This window comes from Pleurodeles waltl, chromosome 2_2 (assembly GCF_031143425.1).
Source record: "Pleurodeles waltl isolate 20211129_DDA chromosome 2_2, aPleWal1.hap1.20221129, whole genome shotgun sequence".
Lineage (NCBI taxonomy): Eukaryota > Metazoa > Chordata > Amphibia > Caudata > Salamandridae > Pleurodeles > Pleurodeles waltl.
In genome coordinates, this window is record NC_090439.1 from 568,468,694 (window position 1) to 568,495,106 (window position 26,413).

General features: G+C 45.1%; 1 protein-coding gene across 1 annotated transcript in view; it reads left to right on the forward strand.

Moving 5' to 3' along the window:
* The window catches only part of DSG2 (desmoglein 2), a 439,785-nt gene that overhangs the window by 157,112 nt on the left and 256,260 nt on the right, over positions 1-26,413 (forward strand). The window contains exon 5 of the mRNA XM_069220070.1: positions 4,099-4,243. Within this exon, the coding sequence (XP_069076171.1) occupies positions 4,099-4,243 (145 nt within the window). The remainder of the gene's footprint in view (positions 1-4,098; positions 4,244-26,413) is intronic.

The window sequence follows — 26,413 nt, forward strand, 5'->3', positions numbered from 1 at the left end:
TTCGCTGGGGGAGTCAGGTAGTCTGAATTTAGGACACTTATATACTCTCTCGCTTCCTGTGCCAGTTAGAACCTGGCACAGAATACTAATAACATAAAGGAATGAGAAAGACTGCCATTCGGCAACAGAACACCAGCAATTCCCTCTCTCTGCACTTAAAAATAAATTTGCTTTATCCATTTACAATTACATATTTTTTCAATTTAGTTTATTTACTGGATTAAGAATCGCAAGTGTGAGAGAGGAACTACATTCACACTATCAAAATCTACAAAAAGCCATAGGTTTGACCCACAGCATGATGGATTCTTCAGGCTGAAGGAGTCTATGGCTGAACGATGTTGAGCCAACGCCACTGAGAATTATACACTGCAACAGGTCTCTGCTTATGCCAGACTTAAATAGACCGATTTAATGCCCCATGGAGTCAGGCGTCTGTATAATAAGCTGCAACATTTTTTTGCTGAACCCAGTTGTTAATATGTTAGAAATGAAATTCTTACTGCAATGGGGTGTTGATACTTGTTTGTAAACTGGTTACATTTTTTTAGACATTTTATACTCTAACCGATTGAGAAGCATCTGTAGACTCACAGCTCACTTCTCAGTCTCGGCAAAGGTTGCAATGTTGGTCACTAACCTGCATGACAGAACATATGGTGCTTTTATCTTTTACATATATAAGTCTTGGCCTGCGAACTATGATTCACTGAAGATAAACCGTGGCATGTCTTGGGCTCAATTAGGAGTGACCAGATACCAAACTGTTTCATTTCCAGTTGTTAATTAGAAATCGAGAGGCACGGATTCCTTATAAATAAAATAATGGTGTCACAAAATATGTTCCTATCTCTTATTTTATGCCCCCTCAATTTTATCTGCCAGCTTCTCTGCCGCCCATTTGGGAAAGGGGTTTTTACCATTTCGATTTACAATATTACTAGTTGCAGAACATCAGCAGTTGAAAAATCTCTTGTTAAATGCAATTGTTGCAATTTATGAGGCTATAAACTAAAGTACCTGATGCATCTTAAACGTTCCTGTCCACAACTGCGTACAGAAAAATACTTAAGTATGGTCACACTTCCACATTATGGGAGACCGAACAAGAGCTAAAACCGTTGTTGGTGTTTTTTTTTATATTTATTTTTTTTATTTTAAAAAGCTTTTTATCTAAGGCGCACTGCCAACGGAATTAATCAGCCCATTTTATTTATAGTTTTTGTTCCGAGGCCCGGTGGAAGGCTAATAGGAAGGCACAGAGAGCAATTGCAGTTATTGCTATAAATGGATTTATGTTTTCCATTTCATTTTGATGTTGTAATGTACATATGTACGTGCCATTTGTAATATTTATGTGATTGGTATTAATGATGGAATTCACAATAAAAATCTATCAAATCATTCTCCATCTGGCTCTTCCACTACTTCTCTTTTTCGATCTTTTGGTGCGTTCAGTTCCTCGTCATCACCACTTGTCTATCACCCTTTTCAACACTGCTTAACATTTTTTTTCCCTATCACTCATCACCCTTCATCTCCAAGTCTCTCCTGTCAGTCCTAATCTTCTTAGATTCCTTCCTCTCATGTTCCTCCTCAGATATTCCACTCCACAGCACTTCCCCACATCTACGACTCAGTAACCCTCCCCATCTCACTCCTTTCAACACCCCTCCACGATTCTTTACTCCCTCCATTCCTGCTCTCCTTCCTCTGTGTTGACTCTCTCATTGCTCTTTCCTTGCCTCAGCACCTCTCCCCATCTTCCACCTAACTTCCCTACCTCATTCTCCCCACCAGTATCCCTCCACTATACAGCCCATCTCGATCCACCACCACGCTGCCCATCCCCCTACCTTTCTCGCCTTGCGCTCTCTCAGCATCTTCAGAGCCGTAGATTTTCCCCCTTGGATGTACTCCTTTTTTCTGCCAATGGAAGAGTATAAAAGCAGAGAGATCCCTTCAGTATTCAAACTTATAATTAGACAGTCAAACAGAAGACCCTATAGTGAATGCATTAGGCCATTGTGTCACTTGACCGGTGTTACTGTAATGTACATTGGAGGTACTTGTTTTATTTACTTAAGAAGTATAGAATGCTGAGTTAGGCCTCCTGAGATCAAAACGAATGAGTTGCATTTTCACCTAAGATCATAGGCCCTCATTCTGACCTTGGCGGGCGGCGGAGGCCGCCCGCCAAAGTCCCGCCGTCAGATTACCGTTCCGCGGTCGAAAGACCGCGGCGGTAATTCTGACTTTCCCGCTGGGCTGGCGGGCGGTCGCCTTCAGACCGCCCGCCAGCCCAGCGGGAAAGAGGCTTCCACGATGAAGCCGGCTCGGAATCGAGCCGGCGGAGTGGAAGCTGTGCGACGGGTGCACCCGTCGCGTATTTCACTGTCTGCGCAGCAGACAGTGAAATACATGTAGGGGCCCTCTTACGGGGGACCCTGCAATGCCCATGCCAGTGGCATGGGCACTGCAGGGGCCCCCAGGGGCCCCGCGACCCCCCCCTACCGCCATCCGGATCCCGGCGGTCGGACCGCCGGGATCCGGATGGCGGTAGGGGGGGTCGGAATCCCCGCGGCGGTGCAGCAAGCTGCGCCGCTGTGGAGGATTCAATGGGGCGGCGGTACACTGGCGGGAGCCCGCCAGTGGTGCCGGTCCGACCGCGGCTTTACCGCCGCGGTCGGAATCCCCATTGGAGCACCGCCGGCCTGTCGGCGGTGCTCCCGCGGTCCTCCGCCCTGGCGGTCTTTGACCGCCAGGGTCAGAATGACCACCATAGTCATTACTAAAGTGAGTGTTATTTGCAATGCCTCAAAATTTACTGGCAGGCGCAAAGCGAACTCATGTTTTTCTCTCCCCCTTTGCCCTCATCCTTCCTTCATCACCTGTCAAACTATCTTTTGCTACTTTTTTTCCTTTCAGCTATGCTGCAGTCACTTCTCATCCCCTTTTTACTATACAATTTGTTCACCTCCACTTTTCTCTCTCCATGTCCCTCTCCTGGTCTTATGCTGTATCCTGGGCCATTCTCACTATTTTTTGTGTGTCCGCCCACCCCTCCCCCATTATTTTCTTTGGCCTCTTAATTACCTCCTCTCTTCTTTCACCCCTCAATTCCTCCTCCTCTACTATTCGTTCACCTCTTGCCCACTTGCTGTTCCAAAAAGGAAAAGCCAGTTGTCACTGTTGAACAAATGCCCAGTTATTACTTCTTGTTGTCCCCCAGCCTCACAGTCCATGTCTCCCGCAACATGTACCTCAGTTCGCCCTCACTCAGCACAGCTAGCTTCCTTACATTCAGCCTGGAGTAAGAGGAGTGATCTGCAGCAGCTAACCTTCCAGACTCCTTTTCTGTTGTAGCTCAGGTTTTTCTTCCATATGTCTGGACTGGAAGACCTGCTGCTTTGCTTTCAGAGCATAGCAGTTTTACAGCCACTTTGAGGGACAAATTTCAAACAAAGGTGTACTTGCTACAGTTGTGCACCCTTGATACATTCCAGTTAGCAGGCCTTCCTGAGAGATACTTTTGCACTATTTTCCCTGTCTCACACACATCTCTGTTGCTCCTCTCTCGAACGTTTCTCATGCCTCTTTGTCATATGCACCTGTATTTCTTGTATGTCTCATACGCCTCAAGTGTGCCTCATTCCTCCCTGCACCTCTTTCTGACTTGTGCCTGTCTCTCTCAATGGACTCTTGTGTGCTTCTCTCTCCCTTGTGCACACTCGCTCCCTCATGTATGTACTCTCAATTGTGTTTGCACAACTACACATCCCATGCGCAGGCCTTCCTGTGCATGTGTTTCGTGCTTGCACCTTTTTATTTTGCATACCTGTCTCGTTCTCCTGTCAAGCAGATACGCTACTCTCAGTAAATTGCAATCCTAGTAAACCTGTGTAAAAACCCACCCAAGCTTGGTGGAATTAAGAGATCACCAGAAAGACTGTAGTTTGCGTTCAATTCCAGCAATCTGCCTCCCAGATCAGTGGACTTGGTCACACCTCATGTGCCCTGTTGTTTCTTCCGTTGACCATATGCGCTCGATTTCGTTCAAACGTACGTTTAAAAGTTTTGTTTGATTCTGTCTTTCAGCTCAAGGGCTATGCCCTGAACCAGGATGGGTCTGATGTGGAACCTCCAATAGAGCTTCGAGTTAAAGTCAATGACATAAATGACAATGCACCAATTTTTACAAGTACAGTTTTTCATGGTGCTATTGAGGAGTTATCAGCAGCAAGTAAGTTCAGAAGTTAATCTACAGTTTTAACACATTTGTATTTAAAGTTATCTCATAGCTAATTATTTTCGTGTTGCATCTTTATTCCCTTCATGTATGGGATTGCTGTGCTAAACTGGGGATATAGATCAGAAAGATGAACTTTTCAAATTGATGTAGAAAGCGGTAGACTGTGCAGGTCCATTAGGGTCTGATGCATTCCAGATTTTAAGGATACCCCCACAAGATACATTTGCATACAATAATTCTAAGTGGAACGTATTCGCATAGGCGTGGTAAGGTGTCATTCAGATTTAGGAATCTATTGGCAGTTAAGGCTTGAAATATTTAGCCTGTGTCCATAGTAGCACACATCAGCGTTTGTTTATGGATGTTAATGTAGCTACAACGCACCTCCTTTGTGAAGTGTTGGAGAGGTGCTATGGCTTTAATGTAGCAACAGAGCACAACTGTGTTTTAAAATGTAAGTAATAAAAACACAATTAGGCTATCGGTTGGAAGAACAATATTAGAGAAAGGTAACTGGAGGAAGTAAAGGTTGATTTCAGAGTTGTTTAACAGCACAGTAGATGTTTAATAACATGTCTTATGGATAAAGTTTTAAGGTTGTCTTATAATAAATACTTATTTAAAGACATTTTATTAAGCCTATAGAAACGGTGCAAAACACAGTACTCCCCTTCTCAGGAATAAGATTCATCAAAACATCTCTAAAAGTGGTGCCTTCCTTAACAATATTTAGATATAAGATAGAAAGTCTAAATATCACATATAAAAACAAAAAACCAATGCACCTCTGTAACCAGTGGAACAAGACCAAATTGGGGAACAGGAAGATAGAAGTGGCTTCCCTGCAGTTATCTCAGTGGTAGTAAATCCATTGCTCAAGATCACCTGTCCCTTAACATTTTAAGTCCTTTAGCATACAGTAATTGGGTATGCTGAAGCTCACAATAAATCCTAAAAGCAAAATAACCCACTAATTCTTAAGACCCATACCACTAACTCGAACCCTTCTCCCTTTAGTATTCTCACTTTGCAATAGTGGTGGTGGTTACTATCAGCCACACATAACCAACAAAAATAAAGTGCCAGGTAAGCAGGTGCTGCACCAGGCAAGAGTTTTGCTACCCTAAAATTGTGATCAGAGTAATGATGCATCAATTCAAACATTAGAAACAATTATATGGGGCACACCAAGTGTGTCTCACGGACACCGCTGCTGCATATTGTAACAGAGGATCCAGGCGGAGATTTTTACTTTACAGGTACTATATACCTTGAATCTGAAACATATTGGCTCTTTCTTTGTTAAGATTGTTGTTCTACTCGGGCAACCATCACAATCAATCTTTGATCCTTTCTATGACATATGCGATCTATCATATTACTACGTCTTTGGCAATACAAAGCAGCCAACAACCATTCCTCATTGTTTATAAAAACAGCCTTGAAAAAGGCTTTTTTGATGGAACGTGTCTCAACTGTGTCTGCTGTCTAACATATCGAAATCTGCGGAGAATCTTATTTTCTTAGTTAAAAATGAGTAGTACATTGATGATGTGTAGACCTCCTGTATATGTATTGTGGCCAGCTGCCATACTAATGCCCCCTGCCAGTTTTTATGACAAACCACTTGCTGCTGTTATCTTTGATGGGTACCCTGGCAAAGATATAGGGAAATCCAGAACAGCTACCCTGAAATGCCACCAATTTCTTCCTTAAGATTGCCCTAAAAAATAAGTACCTCTCTGCTGCATTCTGTGATTCGAGAAGAAGGGTCCCTTCAGCCCTCAAACACCTAGATAAAAACTAGGTGGAAAACCTTGATGCCCTGATCACTCCAATCCTGTCTGCCTGACCACCATCCACTTAAATTTCAGGAACATGTATCAACTTCTTTGGATCTCTCCTTCTGTCACTACTGATAAAACCATTATCTTCATTTCAGATGTATTCATTGCATCCTGAAACTGGTTGATTTGTACACTCAAGCTCCACAAAGAAAGCAACCACATAGTCTTTGACTCCTGGAATTAATTCTTAGGTTTATTCAGGGCAAACAGCTTTGATGTAACCTCCCCCAGTTGTCAAGACGCCACCTGCATCTTTCTCTCATTGTCCCAGCATATGTTGCGGAAGGCCCTACGCTTGCGTTCCATAGATATCACCTTCCATCTGTGAACTACAGCTCCTTGATTGAAGCCAATAATGTACTCGCTGTGATAGTGCCAAATAAGCCAATTTGAGTGCCAATTTCTTCCTGTTTTCTAATGACTAACTTTGTTCTTTTTGTCCTTCTCACAGCCACTTTATACTCTGCAACTAGTGATAACCTTCTTTCAAATGGTGCAAAGTCACCCTGTCTCCAGATCTCACCACCATTCGCTGCACAGCTCACAGGAACCCTGCATAATAGAACATTCATAACTAACAATCATTAATTGATGTTACAATTTAGCCCAATTCCAAAACATTTTGGGGGATGAATGGTGACCTATATATATATATATATATGTTCGATGGCATGTGTAGCTGCAGATACACATGCTTTGCACATCCCGCCATCTAGTGTTGGGCTCGGAGTGTTACAAGTTGTTTTTCTTCGAAGAAGTCTTTTCGAGTCATGAGATCGAGGGACTCCTCCCCTTTCGGCTCCATTGCGCATGGGTGTCGACTCCATCTTAGATTGTTTTTTTTCCGCCATCGGGTTCGGACGTGTTATTTTCGCTCCGTGTTTCGGTTCGGAAAGATAGTTAGAATCTCGGAAAATTCGACAGTATTCTTTGCGTTCGGTATCGGGTTAGTTACAACAGATCGACACTGACTTTTGAAGAGCTCCGGTGGCCCTTCGGGGTTTTTTCGATTCCCCCTTCTGTCCCAAATGCCACAACAAGTATCCGTATACAGATCAGCACTTGGTCTGTAACTTGTGTTTGTCTCCAGAACACAAGGAAGATACTTGTGAAGCCTGTCGAGCGTTTCGGTTGAGGCAGACACTAAGAGACCGAAGAGCAAGAAGACTGCAAATGGCGTCGGCGCCGACAGGACAAAGACACTTGGAGGAGGAAGAAGAAACCTTCTCCATCCAGGACTCGGACTCTGAAGAGCTCGATCCCGAAGAGATGCCTAAAACCGTGAGTAAGACGTCGACACACAAAACTCACGAGAAGACCATAAAAGCCCAGGGGACGCCACCGCCAGCAGGCCATGGCTTAACCCGAAAAATAGGTGACCGACCATCGGCACTGAAAAAGGGCACGCATGTTTCGAAGTCATCCGACTCAGGTCGAGATACCGGCACACAGCAAACTCGAGCCCGAGACAGCGGGACCGAGCAAGTTCGACACTGAGAGGGCGGCACCGAAACAAGTCTGCACCGAGAGACCGGGACGCCGAAAATAAAGAAGTTGTCGTCTGATCCGAAAAAGACTACCGAAAAGATTTCCATTCTGAAACATCCAGCCTCGGAACCGAAATCAGGCGCCTACACAGAGGAACAGGGACTGACCTCCCAATTGCAAGGACATAAGTTAGAAGGCTCCACATCCAAAAGGACACAGGGAAAATAAGTACTCTTCCCCCAATTAGGATGAAAAGAAGACTTGCCTTTCAAGAAAAGGACAATCAGCCACAGTCAGAGGTGGCAAAACAAACAACACTGCCACCATCCCCACCACCATCAACGCACACATCACCGGTAGCCACTCCACCACTGATGCAATCCCCAACTCATACTGGAATGAGTCAGGATGATCCCAACGCATGGGATCTTTATGATGTGCCTGTGTCAGATAACAGCCCAGACTGTTACCCAGCTAGACCGTCGCCACCTGAGGACAGTACAGCTTATACACAGGTGGTGTCAAGAGCAGCTGCATTTCATAACGTCACCTTGCACGCAGAACCGATTGAGGATGATTTTTTGTTTAATACACTATCCTCGACTCATAGCCAATACCAAAGCTTACCTATGCTACCTGGAATGCTAAAACACTCCAAACGGGTGTTACAGGAGCCTGTGAAGGGCAGGGCCATAACTCCAAGAGTAGAAAAAAAATACAAGCCACCGCCAACAGACCCTTTATATATCACGCAGCAATTAACACCAGACTCTGTGGTAGTAGGGGCAGCGCGCAAAAGAGCAAACTCTCACACCTCAGGAGACGCACCAACTCCAGACAAGGAGAGTCGCAACTTTGACGCTGCGGGGAAAAGGGTTGCAGCACAAGCTGCCAACCAATGGCATATTGCCAACTCACAGGCACTGCTGGCAAGATATGATAGGGCTCATTGGGACAAAATGCAACATTTAATTGAGCACTTACCCAAGGAGTTCCAGAAGAGGGCACAACAAGTGGTGGAGGAAGGACAAAGTATCTCAAATAATCAGATACGGTCAGCAATGGATGCAGCAGATACAGCTGCTAGGACAGTAAATACAGCAGTAACAATAAGGAGACACGCATGGTTGCGTACGTCAGGATTCAAGGCGGAAATACAACAAGCCGTGCTTAATATGCCTTTTAACGGACAGCAGTTGTTTGGGCCGAAGGTGGACACTGCTATCGAAAAACTTAAAAAAGACACTGATCCGGCCAAAGCCATGGGCGCACTCTACTCCCCACAGAGCAGAGGCACATTTCGCAAAACGCAGTTTAGAGGGGGGTTTCGAGGACAAACTACAGAACCCACAACCTCACAAACAAGGCCCACTTATCAGAGCCAATATCAGTGGGGAAGTTTTCGGGGACAATATAGAGGGGGACAATTCCAAAAGAGTAGAGGGAAGTTCCAAAGTCCCAAAACTCCTCAAAACAAGCAGTGACTTCCACGTCACAAATCCCCAACACCTAAAACCTGTTTTACAAACATTGGGAGGAAATAACAACAGACACTTGGGTCCTAGCAATTATCCAGCATGGTTATTGCATAGAATTTCTCGAATTTCCTCCAAACGTCCCACCGAAAACACACAATATGTCAAAACACATGGATCTTCTAGGACTAGAGGTCCAAGCGTTGCTACAAAAGGGAGCAATAGAATTAGTACCAATTCAACAGAAAGGAACAGGAGTTTACTCTCTGTACTTTCTCATACCCAAAAAGGACAAGACTCTAAGACCCATATTAGATCTCAGAACATTAAATACCTTCATCAAATCAGATCACTTTCAAATGGTGACATTACAGGACGTAATCCTACTGCTCAAACAACAAGACTACATGACAACACTAGACCTAAAGGATGCATACTTCCATATACCGATACATCCTTCCATATACCGATACATCCTTCACACAGAAAGTACTTAAGGTTTGTTTTCCAAGGGTTACATTACCAATTCAAAGTGTTGCCATTCGGAATAACAACTGCGCCAAGAGTTTTTACAAAATGCCTGGCAGTAGTAGCTGCTCATATCAGAAGGCAGCAAATACATGTATTCCTGTACCTAGACGATTGGTTAATCAAAACCAACACGCAAGAACGGTGTTCACAACACACAAAGTATGTCATAGAAACCCTCCACAAACTAGGTTTCTCACTCAACTATACAAAGTCACACCTTCAGCCGTGTCAAACACAGCAATACATAGGGGCAACAATCAACACAATAAAAGGGATTGCCACTCCAAGTCCGCAAAGGGTACAGGCATTTCACAATGTAATACAGGCCATGTATCCAAAACAAAAGATACAAGTCAAGATGGTGATGAAACTACTAGGCATGATGTCCTAACGCAAGATTGCACATGCAGCCCTTACAACAGTGCTTAGCATCACAATGGTCACAGGCAGTGGGTCAACTTCTAGATCTAGTGTTGATAGACCGCCAAACATACACCTCGCTTCAATGGTGGAACAATATAAATTTAAACCAAGGGCGGCCTTTCCAAGACCCAGTGCCTCAATGCGTAATAACAACAGATGCCTCCATGATAGGGTGAGGAGCACACCTCAACCAACACAGCATCCAAGGACAATGGGACACTCAGCAGAGACTGTTTCACATAAATCACTTAGAACTACTGGCAGTGTTTCTAGCGTTGAAAGCATTTCAACCTATAATAAGACACAACCACATTCTTGTCAAAACAGACAACATGACAACAATGTATTATCTGAACAAACAAGGAGGAACACACTCAACACAGTTGTGTCTCCTGGCACAAAAAATATGGCATTGGGCGATTCACAACTGCATTCGCCTAATAGCACAGTATATTCCAGGGATTCAGAATCAGTTAGCAGGCAATCTCTCTCGAGATCACCAGCAGATCTACGAATGGGAGATTCACCCCCAAATAATAAACACCTACTTCCAAAGATGGGGAACACCACAAATAGACCTATTTGCAACAAAAGAAAACGCAAAATGCCAAAACTTCGCATCCAGATACCCACAGGATCAGTCTCAGGGCAATGCATTATGGATGAGTTGGTCAGGGATATTTGCATACGCTTTTCCCCCTCTCCCACTCCTTCCATATCTGGTAAACAAATTGAGTCAAAACAAACTCAAACTAATAGCACCAACTTGGGCAAGACAACCTTGGTATACAACACTACTAGACCTTTCAGTAGTGCCTCATGTCAAACTACCAAACAGACCAGATCTGTTAACCCAACACAAACAACAGATCAGACACCCAAATCCAACATCCATGAATCTAGCAATTTGGCTCCTGAAGTCTTAGAATTCGGACATCTGGACCTCACACAAGAATGTATGGAGGTCATAAAATAAGCTAGGAAACCAACCACAAGACATTGCTATGCAAATAAATGGAAAAGATTTGTTTATTACTGCCATAATAAACAAATACAACCCTTACACGCATCTGCTAAACACATTGTCAGCTACCTACTGCACTTACAAAAGTCAAATCTAGCTTTTTCATCTATTAAAATTCATCTCACCGCTATTTCAGCTTATCTGCAAATTACGCATTCAACATCACTATTTAGGATCCCAGTCATAAAAGCTTTTATGGAGGGTCTGAAAAGAATTATCCCACCAAGGAAGCCACCAGTTCCTTCGTGGAACCTTAACATTGTCTTAACACGACTCATGGGTCCACCGTTTGAACCCATGCACAAAGTCAAATGACCGTTCCACTTGAATCAAACAGTAGAACTACCAGTGTTCTTTACAGAGCCAGATTCTGTAGCTGAAAGAGCACTACATACATTAGACATCAAAAGAGCGTTAATGTACTACATTGACAGAACAAAACAAATTTGAAAAACGAAACAATTGTTCGTTGCTTTCCAAAAACCTCATACAGGAAACCCAATATCCAAACAAGGCATTGCTAGATGGATAGTTAAATGCATTCAAACCGGTTATCTCAAAGCAAAAAGAGAACTGCCTATAACACCAAAGGCACACTCAACTAGAAAGAAAGGTGCTACCATGGCCTTTCTCGGCAACCTTCCAATGACTGAAATATGTAAGGCAGCCACATGGTCTACGCCTCATACGTTTACCAAACACTACTGCGTGGATGTGTTAACAGCACAACAAGCCACAGTAGGACAAGCAGTACTACGAACTTTATTTCAAACAACTTCAACTCCTACAGGCTGAACCACCGCTTTTGGGGAGATATCTGCTTTCTAGTCTATGCAAAGCATGTGTATCTGCAGCTACACATGCCATCGAACGGAAAATGTCACTTACCCAGTGTACATCTGTTCGTGGCATGAGACGCTGCAGATTCACCCGCCTCCCCGTGAGCCTGTAGCCGTTTCGAAGTTGATCTTGAACATTTGTAAATTTGTAAATATATCACTTTAAACCACATTATGTACATACATATTTACTCCATTGCATGGGCACACTTACTATAATACACAACTCCTACCTCACCCTCTGCGGGGAAAACAATCTAAGATGGAGTCGACGCCCATGTGCATTGGAGCAGAAAGGGGAGGAGTCCCTCGATCTCGTGACTCGAAAATACTTCTTCGAAGATGGCGGGATGTGCAAAGCTAGATGGCGGGATGTGCAAAGCATGTGAGTCTTTTCGAGTCACGAGACCGAGGGACTCCTCCCCTTCGTGTTTCGGTTCGGAAAAGTTAGTTAACAATCGGAAAATTCAACGGTATTGTTTGCTCCTTCGGGGCTTCCACTCCTTGGCGGGGCCTGGTGGGCCCGACCGCATGCGTCTTCAAGGCTCATGGAACGGACCCCATTCCGCTTCTGCCCCAAATGCCACGCTAAGTATCTTTATACAGACCAACATTTGGTCTGTAATTTGTGTTTGTCCCCCGAACACAAAGAGGATACGTGCAAGGCCTGTCGGGCATTTTGGTCAAAGAAGACGCTGCGGGACCGGAGTGCTTGAAGACTTCAAATGGCGTTGACACTGGCCAGACATCACATCGTTGAAGAAGAGGAGACATTCTCCATTCCAGACTCTGACGAGCCCGAGAGTGAGCAGCCGACGAGGCAACAAACCGTGAGTAAACCAGCCCGGGCAAAAACTCACTCAAAAATCATGAAAGCCAAGGGGACACCACCACTGACAGGCCATGGCTTTACCCGAAAGCACGGTGACCAAGCATCAGCACCGAAAAAGGCTTCACAGCAGCCGAAGTCATCCGACTCCGGTCGAGATACCAGCTCTGAATATACTCGGCACTGAGAAACCGGCTCCGACCAGATCCGACACCGAGAAATTGGTGCCCTGAAAGCCAAAAAGGTTTCTTCAGAGCCGAAAAAGACTACAGAAAAAGTTTTGGTGCCGAAACACCCAGCCTCGGAGCCGAAACAAAGCTCCTATACGGAAGAACAGGGCCTTTCCTCACAATTACAAGGCCACAGGTTTGAACAAGAACTGGGGATGGGAGAGCCAGACCATACACAGAGGAGGCTCCATAGACAGAAGGACACGTGGAAAATAAGTACACTTCCCCCCTATTAAGATGAAGCGGAAGCTCGCATTCCATGAGGCAGAAATGCAGACAAAAGCAAAAGTGGCTAAAGAAAAAACAACACCACAGTTTTCTCCACAGCCATCGCCACCGGCTTCACCACATCTGTCCCCAATAGCAACACCACCAATGGTGCAGTCACCAACGCACACGGGGATGAGCCAAGATGACCCAGATGCATGGTGTAAGGAAATGCCTCCTTGGCATGGTTACCCCCTGACTTTTTGCCTTTGCTGATGCTAAGTTTTGATTTGAAAGTGTGCTGAGGCCTGCTAACCAGGCCCCAGCACCAGTGTTCTTTCCCTAACCTGTACTTTTGTTTTCACAATTGGCACACCCTGGCATCCAGGTAAGTCCCTTGTAACTCGTACCCCTGGTACCAAGGGCCCTGATGCAAGGGAAGGGCTGCAGCATGTCTTATGCCACCCTGGGGACCCCTACTCAGCACAGACACACTGCTTGCCAGCTTGTGTGTGCTGGTGAGGACAAAACGAGTAAGTCGACATGGCACTCCCCTGAGGGTGCCATGCCAACCTCACACTGCCTATGCAGTATAGATAAGTCACCCCTCTAGCAGGCCTTACAGCCCTAAGGCAGGGTGCACTATACCATAGGTGAGGGCACCAGTGCATGAGCACTGTGCCCCTACAGTGTCTAAGCAAAACCTTAGACATTGTAAGTGCAGGGTAGCCATAAGAGTATATGGTCTGGGAGTCTGTCATACACAAACTCCACAGCACCATAATGGCTACACTGAAAACTGGGAAGTTTGGTATCAAACTTCTCCGCACAATAAATGCACACTGATGCCAGTGTACATTTCATTGTAACATACACCCCAGAGGGCACCATAGAGGTGCCCCCTGAAACCTTAACCGACTATCTGTGTAGGCTGACTGGTTTTAGCAGCCTGCCACACTCGAGACATGTTGCTGGCCACATGGGGAGAGTGCCTTTGTCACTCTGTGGCTAGTAACAAAGCCTGTACTGGGTGGAGGTGCTTCACACCTCCCCCTGCAGGAACTGTAACACCTGGCGGTGAGCCTCAAAGGCTCACCCCCTTTGTTACAGCACCACAGGGCACTTCAGCTAGTGGAGTTGCCCGCCCCCTCCAGCCACGGCCCCACTTTTGGCGGCAAGGCCGGAGGAGATAATGAGAATAACAAGGAGGAGTCACTGGCCAGTCAGGACAGCCCCTAAGGTGTCCTGAGCTGAGGTGACTCTTACTTTTAGAAATCCTCCATCTTGCAGATGGAGGATTCCCCCAATAGGGATAGGAATGTGACCCCCTCCCCTTGGGAGGAGGCACAGAGAGGGTGTACCCACCCTCAGGGCTAGTAGCCATTGGCTACTAACCCCCCAGACCTAAACACGCCCTTAAATTTAGTATTTAAGGGCTCCCCAGAACCTAGGAACTCAGATTCCTGCAACCTAAGAAGAAGAGGACTGCTAAGCTGAAAAACCCTGCAGAGAAGACTGAGACACCAACTGCTTTGGCCCCAGCTCTACCGGCCTGTCTCCCTTCCTTCTAAAGACACTGCTCCAGCGACGCTCTCCCCAGGGACCAGTGACCTCTGAATCCTCAGAGGACTGCCCTGCTCTAGAAGGACCAAGAACTCCTGAGGACAGCGGCTCTGTTCAACCAAGACTGCAACTTTGTTTCCAAAGGAGCAACTTTAAAAGAACTGCGTTTCCCGCCGGAAGCGTGAGACTTGCTACTCTGAACCCGACGCCCTCGGCTCGACTTGTGGAGAACAAACACTTCAGGGAGGACTCCCCGGCGACTGCGAGACCGTGAGTAGCCAGAGTTGCCCCCACAGCGACGCCTGAAGAGGGAATCCTGAGGCTCACCCTGACCGCGACTGCCTGTTCCTCAGATCCCGACACCTGGAAAAGACTCTGCACCCGCAGCCCCCAGGACCTGAAGGATCCGAACTCCAGTGCAGGAGTGACCCCCAGGAGGCCCTCTCCCTTGCCCAGGTGGTGGCTACCCCGAGCAGCCCCCCTCCCCCCCCCCCCTGCCTGCATCGCTGAAGAGACCCCTTGGTCTCCCATTGATTTCAACGACAAACCCGACGTGTGTTTGCACACTGCACCCGGCCGCCCCGTGCTGCTGAGGGTATACTTTCTGTGCTAACTTGTGTCCCCCCCCCAGTGCCCTACAAAACCCCCCTGGTCTGCCCTCCGAAGACGCGGGTACTTACCTGCTGGCAGACTGGAACCGGGGCACCCCCTTCTCCATTGAAGCCTATGCGTTTTGGGCACCACTTTGAACTCTGCACCTGACCGGCCCTGAGCTGCTGGTGTGGTAACTTTGGGGTTGCTCTGAACCCCCAACGGTGGGCTACCTTGGACCCAAACTTGAACCCCGTAGGTGTTTTACTTACCTGCAAAAACTAACAAACTCTTACTCCCCCTAGGAACTGTGAAAATTGCACTAAAGTACCTACCTGCAATACCTTTCATTTGAAGTATTACATGTAAAATTTGAACCTGTGGTTCTTAAAATAAACTAAGAAAAGATGTTTTTCTATACAAAAACCTATTGGCCTGGAATTGTCTCTGAATGTGTGTTCCTCATTTATTGCTTGTGTATGTACAACAAATGCTTAACACTACTCCTTTGATAAGCCTACTGCTCGACCACACTACCACAAAATAGAGCATTAGTATTATCTCTTTTTTCCACTATCTTACCTCTAAGGGGAACCCTTGGACTCTGTGCATACTATTCCTTACTTTGAAATAGTGCATACAGAGCCAACTTCCTACACATGGGATCTGTACGATGCACCAGTCGCTGATAATAGTCCGGATTGCTACCCGGCAAGGCCATCACCACCAGAAGACAGTACTGCTTACATGCAGGTAGTCTCCAGGTCGGCTACTTTTCATAACGTAGCATTGCATTCAGAACCTATAGAAGATGACTTCTTGTTCAATACCCTGTCATAAACACATAACCAATACCAAAGTTTGCCAATGTTACCAGGCATGTTAAAACATGCCCAACAGGTGTTTCAAGACCCAGTCAAGAGCAGAGCCATAACACCTAGGGTGGAAAATAAATATAAATATATATCAGCTGACTCCTGATTCAGTGGTATTGGGAGCAGCCCGGAAAAGGGCAAACTCACAAACTACTGGGGACCCACCACCACCCGACAAAGAAAGTCGGAAATTCAATGCTGCAGGCAAAAGGGTGGCAGCACAGGCAGCCAATCAATGGCTAATTGCCAATTCGCAGGCCCTATTGGCAAGATACGACAGGGCACATTGGGACGAAATGCAACATTTCATTGAACACCTTCCCAAAGAGTTCCAGAAGCATGCCCAACAGGTTGTAGAGGAGGGCCAAACCATCTCCAGCAATCAAATAAGGTCAGCTATGGACGCAGCAGACAAGGCGGCCAGAACAGTAAACACGGCCGTCACCATTCGGAGACACGCGTGGCTACGTACCTCCGGATTTAAGCCAGAGATCCAGCAGGCTGTGCTAAATATGCCATTCAACGGACAACAATTGTTTGGGCCGGAGGTAGATACAGCAATAGACAAACTAAAGAAAGACACTGACATGGCCAAAGCCATGGGCGCGCTCTACTCCCCACAGAGCAGAGGCACTTTTAGGAAGCCACACTTTAGAAGGGGGTTTCGGGCCCAAAGCACAGAACCATCTATCTCACAGGCCAGACCCACATACCAGGGCCAATACCAAAGAGGAGGCTTCAGGGGACAATATAGGGGTGGACAGTTCCCTAAAACAAGAGGGAAATTCCAAAACCCCACAAACTAAACAGTGACTCCAACGTCACAAACCCCCAACACACAAGGTGGGGGGGGGGGAGACTCGCAGATTATTACCAAAATTGGAAATACATAACTACAGACTTGTGGGTCCTAGCTATTATCCAACATGGTTATTGCATAGAATTCCTACAAATACCACCAAATGTGCCTCCAAGAGCACACAACATGTCCAAACAACACTTAGATATGTTACAACTAGAAGTCCAAGCGTTGTTACAAAAAGAAGCAATAGAACTAGTACCCAATCATCAAAAAGGAACAGGGGTTTACTCCCTGTATTTCCTAATTCCAAAAAAGGACAAAACACTGAGACCCACATTAGACCTCAGAACACTAAATCTTTACATCAAATCAGATCACTTTCACATGGTGACACTTCAAGACGTGATTCCCTTGCTCAAACAACAGGACTACATGTCAACATTAGATCTCAAAGATGCTTACTTCCACATACCCATACATCCTTCCCACAGGAAATACTTAAGGTTTGTAATCCAAGGCGTGTATTACCAATTCAAAGTGTTACCGTTCGGGATAACAGCACCAAGAGTATTCACAAAATGCCTTGCGGTAGTAGCTGCTCATATCAGGAGGCAGCACATGCACGTATTCCCTTTCTTAGACGATTGGTTAATAAAAACCAGCACTCAGCAACAGTGTCTTCAACACACAAAATACCTCATAGAAAGCCTTCACAAGCTAAGGTTCTCTATAAACTACCAAAAATCACATCTACAACCGTGTCAAATACAACAATACTTAGGAGTAACAACACACAAAAAGGGATTGCCACTCCAAGTCCACAAAGGGTACAAGCATTCCAAAATGTAATACTAAACATGCACCCAAACCAACACTATCAAGTGAGGTTTGTGATGAAACTCCTAGGCATGATGTCTTCATGCATAGCCATTGTCCCAAACGCAAGACTACACATGCGGCCCTTACAACAGTGCCTAGCAACACAATGGACACAAGCACAGGGTCAACTTCAAGATCTAGTGTTGATAGACCGCCAAACACACTCCACTCTTCAATGGTGGAATCCTATAAATTTAAACCAAGGGCGGCCATTCCAAGACCCTGTACCTAATACGTGATCACAACAGATGCTTCCATGGTAGGGTGGGGAGCACACCTCAACCAGCACAGCATTCAGGGACAATGGGACGCTCAACAAAGCCAACTTCATATAAATCATCTGGAACCTCTAGCAGTATTTCTAGCATTGAAAGCATTTCAACCGATAATAGCCCACAAACACATTCTTGTCAAAACAGACAACATGACAACAATGTATTACCTAAACAAACAGGGAGGGACACACTCATCACAGCTGTGTCTCTTAGCACAAAAGATTTGGCATTGGGCGATTCACATTCGCCTAATAGCACAATACATCCCAGGAATTCAAAACCAGTTAGCCGACAATCTCAGTCGAGATCACCAACAAACCCAGGAATGGGAAATTCATCCCCAGGTACTACAAACTTACTTTCAAAGCTGGGGAACACCACAAATAGGCCTATTCGCAACAAAAGAAAACGCAAAATGCCAAAACTTCGCATCCAGGTATCCGCACACTCACTCCAAGGGCAATGCGTTATGGATGAGTTGGTCAGGGATATTTGCTTACGCTTTTCCCCCTCTCCCACTCCTTCCGTATCTAGTAAACAAATTTAGTCAAAACAAACTCAAACTAATACTAATAGCACCAACTTGGGCTCGCCAGCCATGGTACACAACACTACTAGATCTGTCAGTAGTACCTCATATCAAACTACCAAACAGGCCAGATCTGTTAACTCAACACAAACAACAGATCAGACACCCGAATCCAGCGTCGCTCAATCTAGCAATCTGGCTCCTGAAATCTTGGAATTTGGACATCTAGACCTTACACAAGAATGTATAGAGGTCATTAAACAAGCAAGAAAACCTACTACAAGACATTGTTACGCTAATAAATGGAAAAGATTTGTTTATTACTGCCATAATAATCAAATTCAACCACTACATGTGTCTGCAAAAAATATTGTAAGCTACTTATTACACTTACAAAAGTCAAATCTAGCTTTTTCATCCATTAAAATACATCTCACAGCAATATCTGCAGATTACACATTCAACATCACTCTTTAGAATCCCAGTCATCAAAGCATTTATGGAGGGTCTAAAGAGAATCACAACCCCAAGAACACCACCAGTTCCCTCATGGAACCTTAATATTGTATTAACACGACTCATGGGTCCACCATTTGAACCCATGCACTCTTGTGAAATGCAGTACTTAACCTGGAAAGTTGCCTTCCTAATAGCTATCACATCTCTTAGAAGAGTAAGTGAAATACAAGCATTTACTATACAAGAACCCATTATACAAATACACAAACATAAAGTGGTTCTACGCACAAATCCAAATATTTTACCAAAAGTTATATCACCGTTCCACCTAAACCAAACAGTGGAACTCCCAGTCTTTTTTCCACAGCCAGACACAGTAGCCGAAAGAGCCTTACATAGATTAGACATTAAAAGAGCACTAATGTATTACATTGATAGAACAAAACAATTTTGCAAGACAAAACAATTGTTTGTAGCCTTCCAAAAACCTCATGCAGGAAATCCAATATCCAAACAAGGCATTGCCAGATGGATAGTGAAATGTATTCAAGCCTGCTATATTAAAGCAAAGAGAGAACTGCCGATTACCCCAAAGGCACACTCCACTAGAAAGAAAGGCGCCACAATGGCCTTTCTAGGAAATATACCTATGACTGAAATATGTAAGGCAGCCACATGGTCTACGCCTCATACATTCACAAAACACTACTGTGTAGATGTATTAACAACACAACAAGCCACAGTAGGACATGCAGTATTACGAACATTATTTCAAACAACTTCAACTCCTACAGGCTAAGCCACCGCTTTTGGGGAATAACTGCTTACTAGTCTATGCACAGCATGTGTATCTGCAGCCACACATGCCATTGAACTGAAAATGTCACTTACCCAGTGTACATCTGTTCGTTGCATGAGACGCTGCAGATTCACATGCGCCCTCCCCGGGAGCCTGTAGCCGTTTTAAGTTGATGAAAACTATATATATTATATGTTGATAAAACTTGTACATTGTAAATTTGTAAATATATGTTCGATGGCATGTGTAGCTGCAGATACACATGCTGTGCACATCCCGCCATCTGGTGTTGGGCTCGGAGTGTTACAAGTTGTTTTTCTTCGAAGAAGTCTTTTTGAGTCACGAGACCGAGGGACTCCTCCCATTTCGACTCCATTGCGCATGGGCGTCGACTCCATCTTAGATTGTTTTTTTTCCGCCATCGGGTTCGGACGTGTTCCTTTTCGCTCCGTGTTTCGGGTCGGAAAGTTAGTTAGAATCTCAGAAAAATCGTCGGTATTGTTTGCGTTCGGTATCGGGTTAGTTACAACAGATCGACACCGACTTAAGAAGAGCTCCGGTGGCCCGTCGGGGTTTTTCGATTCCCGTCGGGGCCTGGTCGGCCCAGCCACGTCTCTTCAAGGCTGATGGAACGGACCCCATTCCGCTTCTGTCCAAAATGCCATAACAAGTATCCATATACAGATCAACACCTGGTCTGTAACTTGTGTTTGTCACCAGAACACAGGGAGGATACTTGTGAGCCCTGTCGAGCGTTTCGGTCGAGGAAGACACTCGGAGACCGAAGAGCAAGAAGACTGCAAATGGCGTCAGCGCCGACAGGACAAGGGTGTTTCGAGGAGGAGGAAGAAACATTCTCCATCCAGGATTCGGACTCGGAGGAGGTCGATCCCGAAGAAACACCGAAAACCGTGAGTAAGACGTCGAAACAAAAAACTCACGAAAAGACTGCCAAAGCCCAGGGGACGCCACCGCCAACAGGCCATGGCTTAAGCCGAAAAGTAGGTGACCGTCCATCGGCACCGAAAAAGGGCGAGCTGGTGTCAAAGTCATCCGACTCCGGTCGAGATACAGGCACGCAGCAATCTCGGGCCCAAGAGAGTGGCTCTGAAAAGATTCGGCACCGAGACAGCGGCACCGAAATTGGTCGGCACCGAGAGGGCACTACGCCGAAAAGCAAAAAGATTTTGTCGGAGCCGAAAAAAGCAGCAGAAAAGGTTTCGGTGCCGAAACATCCGGCATCCGAACCGAAAATTAGTTCCTATTCAGAGGAACAAGGACTGTCCTCTCAAATGAAGACACACAGATTTGAAGAAGAATTACAGACAATAGAGCCAGATCACACGCAAAGGCGGCTCTTTATTCAGAAAGATACAGGGAAGATCAGCACTCTTCCCCCAATCAGAATGAAACGAAAACTTGCCTTCCAAGACAAGGACAAGGACAAGGACAAACAGCCACAAGCAAAAGTGGCTAAACAAATAACACCACCACCATCCCCACATCACTCTCCACAACTATCACCGGTAGCCACTCCACCAATGATGCAATCCCCAGCACATACGGGGATGAGTCAAGATGACCCTGACGCATGGGACCTTTACGACGCACCAGTGTCAGACAATAGTCCTCAATGCTATCCAGCAAGACCCTCGCCACCTGAGGATAGTACAGGCTACATTCAAGTGGTATCAAGGGCAGCAGCATTTCACAATGTCAGCCTTCACTCAGAACCCATTGAAGATGACTTCCTTTTTAATACACTGTCGTCTACGCACAGTCAATATCAAAGTCTGCCAATGTTGCCCGGAATGCTAAAACACTCCAAACAGGTGTTTGAAGAGCCGGTCAAAGGGAGAGCCATTGCTCCAAGAGTAGACAAAAAAATATAAACCGCCACCAACAGACCCAGTGTACATCACACAACAGCTATCACCAGACTCTGTTGTAGTTGGAGCAGCGTGCAAAAGAGTCAACTCTCATACTTCAGGAGACGAGCCACCTCCAGATAAAGAGAGTAGAAAATTCGACGCAGCAGGCAAAAGGGTGGCGGCACAGGCAGCAAACCAGTGGCGTATTGCAAATTCGCAAGCTTTGCTAGCCAGATATGATAGGGCCCATTGGGACGAGATGCAACACCTTATTGAACACTTGCCAAAGGAGTTTCAAAAAAGAGCGCAGCAAGTGGTCGAAGAGGGACAAAATATCTCCAATAATCAAATTCGATCAGCAATGGATGCTGCAGACACAGCTGCTAGAACTGTCAACACAGCAGTAACGATAAGGAGGCAAGCATGGCTGCGTACATCAGGATTTAAACCAGAGATACAGCAAGCTGTGCTGAATATGCCATTCAACGGACAGCAGTTATTTGGGCCGGAGATGGACACTGCAATTGAAAAACTTAAGAAAGACACTGACACGGCCAAAGCCATGGGCGCACTCTACTCCCGCAGAGCAGAGGCACATTTCGAAAAACACAATTTCAAGGAGGGTTTCGAGGGCAAACCACAGAAGCCACATCCTCACAAACAAAGCCCACTTACCAAAGCCAGTATCAGCGGGGAGGTTTTCGGGGACAATATAGAGGAGGACAGTTTCAAAGAAACAGAGGAAAGTTCCAAAGTCCCAAAACTCCTCAAAACAAACAGTGACTTCAAGGTCACAAATCCCCAACACATAACACCTGTGGGGGGGAGACTAAACAAGTTTTACACACATTGGGAGGAAATAACAACAGACACTTGGGTCTTAGCAATTATCCAGCATGGTTATTGCATAGAATTTCTCAAATTCCCTCCAAACGTCCCACCGAAAACACACAATATGTCAAAACAACATATAGATCTTCTAGGACTAGAAGTTCAGGCATTGCTACAGAAAGAAGCAATAGAATTAGTACCAAAAGATCAATTAAACACAGGAGTTTACTCACTGTACTTCCTGATACCCAAAAAGGACAAGAGCCTAAGACCGATACTAGATCTCAGAACATTAAATACCTACATCAAATCAGACCATTTTCACATGGTTACTCTACAAGACGTAATCCCACTGCTCACACAACAAGACTACATGACAACACTAGACCTAAAGGATGCATATTTCCATATACCAATACATCCTTCACACAGAAAGTACCTAAGGTTTGTATTCCAAGGGATACATTACCAATTCAAAGTGTTGCCATTCGGAATAACAACTGCGCCAAGGGTTTTTACAAAATGCCTGGCAGTAGTAGCTGCACATATCAGAAGGCAGCAAATAATGTGTTCCCATACCTAGACGATTGGTTAATCAAAACCAATACGCTAAAACGGTGTTCACAACACACAAAATATGTCATAGAAACCCTACACAAACTAGGTTTCTCAATCAACTACGCAAAGTCACACCTGCAGCCGTGCCAAACACAACAATACTTGGGAGCAACAATCAACACAGCAAAAGGGATTGCTACACCAAGTCCACAAAGAGTACAAACATTTCACAATGTAATACAAACCTTGTATCCAAAACAAAAAGTACAAGTCAAAATAATACTGAAACTACTAGGCATGATGTCCTCATGCATAGCCATTGTCCCAAATGCAAGGTTACACATGCGGCCCTTACAACATTGCCTAGCGTCATAATGGTCACAAGCACAGGGTCAGCTTCTAGATCTGGTGTTGATAGACTGCCAAACATACATCTCGCTTCAATGGTAGAACAGTATAAATTTAAACCAAGGGCGGCCTTTCCAAGACCCAGTGCCACAATACGTGATAACAACAGATGCTTCCATGACAGAGTGGGGAGCCCACCTCAATCAACACAGCATCCAAGGACAATGGAACATACAGCAAAAACAGTTACACATAAATCACCTAGAACTGTTAGTGGTATTTTTAGCGCTGAAAGCATTTCAACCCATGATAACCCACAAATACATTCTTGTCAAAACAGACAACATAACAACAATGTACTACCTAAACAAACAAGGGGGGACACACTCAACACAGTTGTGTCTCCTAACACAGAAAATATGGCATTGGGCGATTCACAACCACATTCGCCTAATAGCACAATTTATTCCAGGAATTCAGAATCAGTTAGCAGACAATCTCTCACGGGATCACCAACAGATCCACGAATGGGAGATTCACCCCAAATACTGAATACTTACTTCCAAATTTGGGGAACACCACAAATAGATCTATTTGCAACAAAGGAAAACTCAAAATGCCAAAACTTCGCATCCAGGTACCCACAACATCAGTCTCAGGGCAATGCGCTGTGGATGAACTGGTCAGGGATATTTGCTTACGCTTTTCCCCCTCTCCCACTCCTTCCATATCTAGTAAACAAGTTGAGTTAAAACAAACTCATACTAATAGCACCAACATGGGCAAGGCAACCTTGGTACACCACACTACTAGACCTGTCAGTAGTACCTCATGTCAAACTACCAAACAGACCAGATCTGTTAACACAACACAAACAACAGATCAGGCATCCAAATCCAGCATCGCTGAATCTAGCAATTTGGCTCCTGAAATCCTAGAATTCGGACACTTACACCTCACACAAGAATGTATGGAGGTCCTAAAACAGGCTAGAAAGCCTACCACTAGACACTGCTATGCAAATAAATGGAAAAGATTTGTCTATTACTGCCATAATAATCAAATTCAACCCTTACACGCATCTACAAAAGATATAGTAGGATACTTACTACATCTGCAAAAAGCAAAACTAGCTTTCTCTTCCATAAAAATACATCTTGCTGCAATTTCAGCTTACCTGCAAATTACGCACTCAACTTCATTATTTAGGATACCAGTCATAAAAGCGTTTATGGAAGGCCTAAAGAGAATTATACCACCAAGAACGCCACCAGTTCCTTCATGGAACCTCAACATTGTCTTAACACGACTCATGGGCCCACCTTTTGAGCCCATGCACTCTTGTGAAATGCAATACTTAACGTGGAAAGTTGCATTTTTAATTGCCATCACATCTCTAAGAAGAGTGAGTGAAATTCAAGCGTTTACCATTCAAGAACCATTTATTCAAATACACAAAAATAAAGTTGTTCTACGAACAAATCCCAAATTTTTACCAAAAGTAATCTCACTGTTCCACTTGAATCAAACGGTAGAATTACCAGTGTTCTTCCCACAGCCAGATTCTGTAGCTGAAAGAGCACTACATACATTAGACATCAAAAGAGCACTAATGTACTACATTGACAGAACAAAACTAATTCGAAAGACAAAACAACTATTTATCGCCTTTCAAAAACCTCATACAGGAAATCCAATTTCAAAACAAGGCATTGCTAGATGGATAGTTAGGTGCATTCAAACCTGCTATCTTAAAGCTAAAAGAGAACTGCCTATTACACCAAAGGCACACTCAACCAGAAAGAAAGGTGCTACCATGGCCTTTCTAGGAAATATTCCAATGAACGAAATATGTAAGGCAACCACATGGTCTACGCCTCATACATTTACCAAGCACTACTGTGTAGATGTGCTAACTGCACAACAAGCAACAGTAGGTCAAGCTGTACTAAGAACATTATTCCATACTACTTCAACTCCTACAGGCTGAACCACCGCTTTTGGGGAGATAACTGCTTACTAGTCTATGCACAGCATGTGTATCTGCAGCTACACATGCCATCGAACGGAAAATGTCACTTACCCAGTGTACATCTGTTCGTGGCATTAGTTGCTGCAGATTCACATGCGCCCACCCGCCTCCCCGGGAGCCTGTAGCCGTTTAGAAGTAGATCTTAAGCATTTGTACATTTGTAAATAGATTACTTGAAACTTTATTATGTACATACGCAGTCACTCCATTGCATGGGCACTATTACTAGCATACACAACTACTACCTCACCCTCTGCGGGGAAAACAATCTAAGATGGAGTCGACGCCCATGCGCAATGGAGTCGAAATGGGAGGAGTCCCTCGGTCTCGTGACTCGAAAAGACTTCTTCGAAGAAAAACAACTTGTAACACTCCGAGCCCAACACTAGATGGCAGGATAATGCACAGCATGTGAATCTGCAGCGTCTCATGCCACGAACAGATGTACACTGGGTAAGTGTCATTTTCCGTATATATATATATATATGTTCGATGGCATGTGTAGCTGCAGATACACATGCTGTGCACAGTCCGCCATCTGGTGTTGGGCTCGGAGTGTTACAAGTTGTTTTTCTTCGAAGAAGTCTTTTTCGAGTCACGAGACCGAGGGACTCCTCCCATTTCGACTCCATTGCGCATGGGCGTCGACTCCATCTTAGATTGTTTTTTTTCCGCCATCGGGTTCGGACGTGTTCCTTTTCGCTCCGTGTTTCAGGTCGGAAAGTTAGTTAGAATCTCGGAAAAAAATCGTCGGTATTATTTGCGTTCGGTATCGGGTTAGTTAGAACAAATCGACACCGAATTTTGAAGAGCTCCGGTGGCCCTTCGGGGTTTTTTCGATCCCCCGTCGGGGACT